Source organism: Papaver somniferum, unplaced genomic scaffold, assembly GCF_003573695.1.
Source record: "Papaver somniferum cultivar HN1 unplaced genomic scaffold, ASM357369v1 unplaced-scaffold_123, whole genome shotgun sequence".
NCBI classification, from domain to species: Eukaryota; Viridiplantae; Streptophyta; class Magnoliopsida; order Ranunculales; family Papaveraceae; genus Papaver; species Papaver somniferum.
This window is the reverse complement of record NW_020621381.1, coordinates 5,036,420-5,041,190: the sequence shown is the minus strand read 5'-3', so window position 1 is coordinate 5,041,190 and position 4,771 is coordinate 5,036,420. Positions and strand designations below refer to the sequence as shown.

At 37.5% G+C, this 4,771-nt stretch overlaps 1 protein-coding gene across 2 annotated transcripts; it reads left to right on the top strand.

Moving 5' to 3' along the window:
* Nucleotides 1-402: 402 nt before the first annotated feature.
* On the top strand, nt 403-3,619 carry LOC113331042. 2 transcript variants are annotated; one of them, XM_026577827.1, is made up of 4 exons: nt 403-552; nt 1,221-1,458; nt 2,122-3,217; nt 3,326-3,619. In XM_026577827.1, exon 3 carries the CDS (start codon nt 2,133-2,135, stop codon nt 3,198-3,200), a length of 1,068 nt encoding a protein of 355 aa, XP_026433612.1. In that variant the 5' UTR covers nt 403-552; nt 1,221-1,458; nt 2,122-2,132; the 3' UTR covers nt 3,201-3,217; nt 3,326-3,619. The 2 variants fall into 2 exon arrangements, with proteins under 2 accessions (XP_026433612.1, XP_026433611.1); XM_026577826.1 differs by having other exon boundaries at nt 405-552; nt 1,232-1,458.
* The last annotated feature ends 1,152 nt before the right edge of the window (nt 3,620-4,771 follow it).

Here is a 4,771-nt window from a genome sequence, read left to right as displayed (position 1 = left end):
ACGGTTCAGGAAATTTAAAGGGGACAAGTTTTTCAGTTTGATAGGTGTCAAAAAAAAAAAAAAAAAAAGGGACCACGTGCAAATTAGATGTGGCCGGACCACATCGTAACCGTGGCCGTTGAAAACGATGAAGATTTTACAAAGGACAAGGAATTTTTGCAGAGAAGAGAAAAAGAGTTTTTTTAACCGTGGTCTTTGTATTACGCGATCTTAAATCTTAATTGATTTGGGTCCATGCCGCCTTTGAAATGCGTATTAGATCGGTATCTGTTTGTTATTAGTCCCACTTTCGGACACGTTGCCGAGGAGAGAACCATGCCCCTCACCACGGAGGAGGAAGATTATATGGGTTGAAATATCCACTCTCCCAAAACTATTACAAAAAATTGAGATGATATTTGTTTTTGTTTTTGTTAAAGGTCGAGTCAGGAGATCACCTTAACATATTCTCTCCAACTAATATCACAACAATTTCATTTCAAAACCCTAATTTGGATTTCCTTTCTTTCCAGAGGAAAACAGAAGGAGGGGTCTTTCTCCTTTTGAATAATTGTAAATACCACAACTTTTTTCCTCAATTTTTTTTTTTGAATATAATTGTACATGTTTGAATTATCCATTTGTATGTTAGGTGCATATACTCCTTCAGTTTTTGATCTGTGTTTTTGCTTATGTTGGTATGTTTGATTCTGTAACTGCAATTCTTGGAATTCTTGAGTCCCTGTGAATTGTGATATAAATTCCATTTTGAGGCAAATTGGATTATTTTGTAGTAAGGAATTAGGATCGGGGTTGGACATTAATTTTAAGTATCTGGTTTCTTGTTAGGGAAAGGGGTGTGGATTTTTCAGTTTGACTGTGAAAGTCCGAAATGAATTATTAAACTGATGATATATGTAATGGTTTTTTGTTTTGTTTTGTTTTGTTTTTGTTTTTGTTTTGTTTTGTTTTGTTTTGGGTTACTCATGTTTTCAATTCAATTTAGAACTGAAATCAAGTGTTATTGTCTGTATCCTGTAATTGCAGGGGATCTAAAGTTGGGGTGGGGTGGGGGTGGTTGTCGGGGTGATGGGCTTTTGTTTGTGGTTTGCTTGATTCTTCTTATTACATGCATCATGCTGATAATGCTTTTGAATTGCAAATCCCATTTTAGGGCTGTGAACAGTTTTTTTTTTTTTTGGTTTGATTATGTGCACATAATTATCATTCCTGATCACTAGTGAAAGTGCAGGTTTTAGCCTTGTCAGTAATGCTATATAGAGGTGGAAGTTTATTCTTCAAGGTTTGTTGGAAATTAAGGACAGTGGATATCTTTCTTGCACTCTTGTTTGAAAGATTGGTCGTTTAGAATACAAGTCGACAAACAAATCAAGATTGCAATTACTGACATATCTAAGCTGGTTAGTGATATTACTGAAGCAACGAGTTAGAGGAATAAAGTTCAGAGTTCTAACCTATGTAAGTACTCATGTTTTTGCCGCCATTCTTTTGTTTATTAATCCCCTTGCTTATATCGCAAAAGCAGAAATTTCTGTTTGTTTATTGGATATTCTTTGGCGTTTTATTGGAATCACCTTATACTTAAATCTGCTATGTTTTTGCTACTGTCACTGCTGTCATGATCTATATACGCTAGTAGGTCACCACTACTATAATCAACGTATAAACATTATATAATTAAAATGGACTGCTGAAAAAAGGTGGTGTTCGCAGCTGTGGACCTATATGTGCCTCTGTAATTTAATTGTTGTTGAACAGCACTAGTTTGCTGCAAATTGGAGGATTGGAGAACTAAGATGACAAGTTTTGTGGAGTTCTTACTGAAATAGAGTAGCCATATGTATTGTGGAATATTGCTAGGGTAATTTCCTTTGTTGCGCATTGGACTGTAGAACATAAGTAATTGATATTTTATGGACTTAGTCCGCAATATCTGAATGCTGGTCTATCGATGACATTTCTCTTGCAGAGAAAATCATCTTGCAGGTACAGTATTCTTTACCTGCTCGTAGTACATGTTTTGACACCCTGTGGATCATATCTAAAACCTACTTACTATGTTAGTCAGTTCTTTCCACAGAAACATCTGATTGGTATACTGTTTCAAATAACTTAATACAGTGCACACCGAGATGACAGATAAGAAAGGGAGCACTTCCACCAAGACTGAGAATCACGCTCTGCACAAGGAATGGGACGAGGCTTTATGTCCAATATGCATGGATCATCCACATAATGCAGTTCTCCTTGTCTGCAGCTCTCATGACAAGGGTTGCAGGTCTTATATCTGCGACACGAGTTATAGGCATTCAAATTGTTTGGATCGGTATAAAAGATTGACTATTGACCTTAATGACCCCACACTGCCAAATTCCTCCCAACCTGAAAACCAAGATGGCACTTCAGGTGAAAATGTTTTAGGGAATTTGGGAATGAGGATCCATTTGGAAGAAGCACAAGAACACAATAACGGAACCTCAAGTGACATAGCAGAAGTTTTTGGAGAAAATAACAGCGAAACCCCATATACAAGTTCTGAGTTTCAGGGTGAGATTATTTCTGAAATGGGTAACTCGCCTGATCAGAACTTAAACTTGAAATGTCCATTGTGCCGTGGAAATGTTATAGGCTGGAAGATTGTAAAGGAGGCTAGAGAATACCTAGATCTGAAACACAGGAGTTGTTCAGGAGATTCTTGTTCATTCACTGGTAATTATAGGGAGCTTCGGAGGCATGCTAGGAGAAGTCACCCAATGGACCGACCGTCTGATGTAAACCCATCAAGACAAGTTGCTTGGCGGCATCTAGAGAGCCAGCGAGAGTACAATGATATTATCAGTGCTATTCGTTCAGTAACACCTAGTGCTATCGTGTTTGGAGACTATGTTATTGATAACGTGGGTAACAATAGAGAAAGTGGCTTAGGAGAAGGAAACGCGTCTGGATTTGCAGACACTTTTTTTCTGTTTCAGATGCTAAGTGCTTCACGACGTGAGCCGTGGAATTTGTCTAGGGCTATGAGAAGGAGGAACCGCTCAGCTGGATCATCTGGTCGTCGATATCTGTGGGGTGAGAACTTGTTGGGTCTTCAAGGTGATGCAGAGGGCTGGAATCCTTCAAATGACCTGGGAGAAGAAGTGTCTCCTGTTCCAAGGAGGCGTAGGCGATTCACACAACCAAGACTTGATGAAAACCCATAAACTTGGCATACTAACTGGTAAATTTTACCATCTTTTGTATTAAAGTCTTAATTCTTGTCCAGGATTTTGGAATTCTGATTTTTGTTTGTTTTTCTTCGCTGAGCTTGTTGTACATTAATTGGCAGAACTTCGATGGTGTTGTGGCGATGTTTGAACAATCATAATGTGGAATTTAACTCCCAACAGCCTTAGCAACCAGGAATTCAGGACTCGAACAGAAGATGGGAAACTGGACTCCATTTGCATTGTCTTTTCAGTCTGTAGGATACATGAAGAATTGTTTCATCGTCCATGTGTATTTGACCAGTAATGTTACTTTTTAGCTCCTTTAGAATTTCTAAATTTAATGTGGAATTGGATTTTCTCATTTCTGTACATCTGGGTGAGTGATATTTCACTAGTCATCTCTAGTTCTTTTATTTATTTATTTAATAATCAACGGCCTTCGAAAAGGCTAATGAACCCCCTCAACGACTGGCAAGAGCCAGATTGGAGGCACAAATCAGCACATGGTAGAGTTATGTTTTTTTGCTACATTTTTTTTTTGCTAGGTCCAATAATTTATCAAGTAAAAAAACGTAATTACAGGAATTAAAATCAGGGGCCTTGCATTCCCATAAACCAAAGGGGTCAAAAATAACAAAACTTCTCTAAAAGCTAAAAAAAAGCTCAAGAAACACATAACTGAGAAAATATAATCAAAGAAAAAAGACTAAACGCCTAAATTTCTTTACTTCCTTTATCGCCATTGATTTCCAGCATACACTCCTCTGTGAAAGAGTCATTTTCAATGAAAGTTCTTCTGAAATTCTCATCCTCAATGAGGTCAAGTGTCTCCACCTCCTCCTTTGTTAATTTAGTGCCACTAGCACTAACATAAATTGGATTCTTAGTTTTCTTCTTTGGAGTCTTCATTCTTTTAGATTGATCTTGTATTTCCTTGAAATACTCCTTTCGAAAAGATAAATCCTTCAAAAACTTTTGTTGAATATCAAATTTTGTTATTGTACAAAGAACCTCATGCTCCTTTTTAGTTAACTGAATAGAATTAGTAGCACTTACCATAGGCCTAGGCGAATACGAGTTTGAGTTAGACTCAATTTCATCATCACCAACCGACCCAATTAAACCCACCTCATCTTGGAGCACACTAAATTTGTTCGGAGATAAAACCACTCCAGAATTAGTTAGGTTAACTAAATAATTTGAAGAGGAAACCTTAGATGAAGCATACTCTATAGCTGCCTGCTTAGTTCTCTCCAAATATTCACGCGCCTTATGTAATTTAGCTTCAGAATTTGCTAAATCTTCTTCCAGTTGTTTGGTTATCTCCAAAGCAGCACGCTCTTCATCACTTACCACAACTAATTCATCCACATGAGGAGTAGGAGAAGCATTTATTTTCATTTTCTTACCGTTAACCATCTTCCACTCCATGTTATTTGTTATAGAGGCAGTAGAGACCTCATCTCCCGTAACATTCAAAGGAGTAACTGTTAGAGCACTGCTCGGTCGAACTCGCAAGCGTTGCTATCTCAAGCTTGTTTGTCAAGTTTAGTTGTCAAAACTAT

What these genes read in the sequence shown, in the direction of transcription:
- LOC113331042 (XM_026577827.1), top strand. Translation starts at nt 2,133, where the DNA reads ATGACAGATAAGAAAGGGAGCACTTCCACCAAGACTGAGAATCACGCT.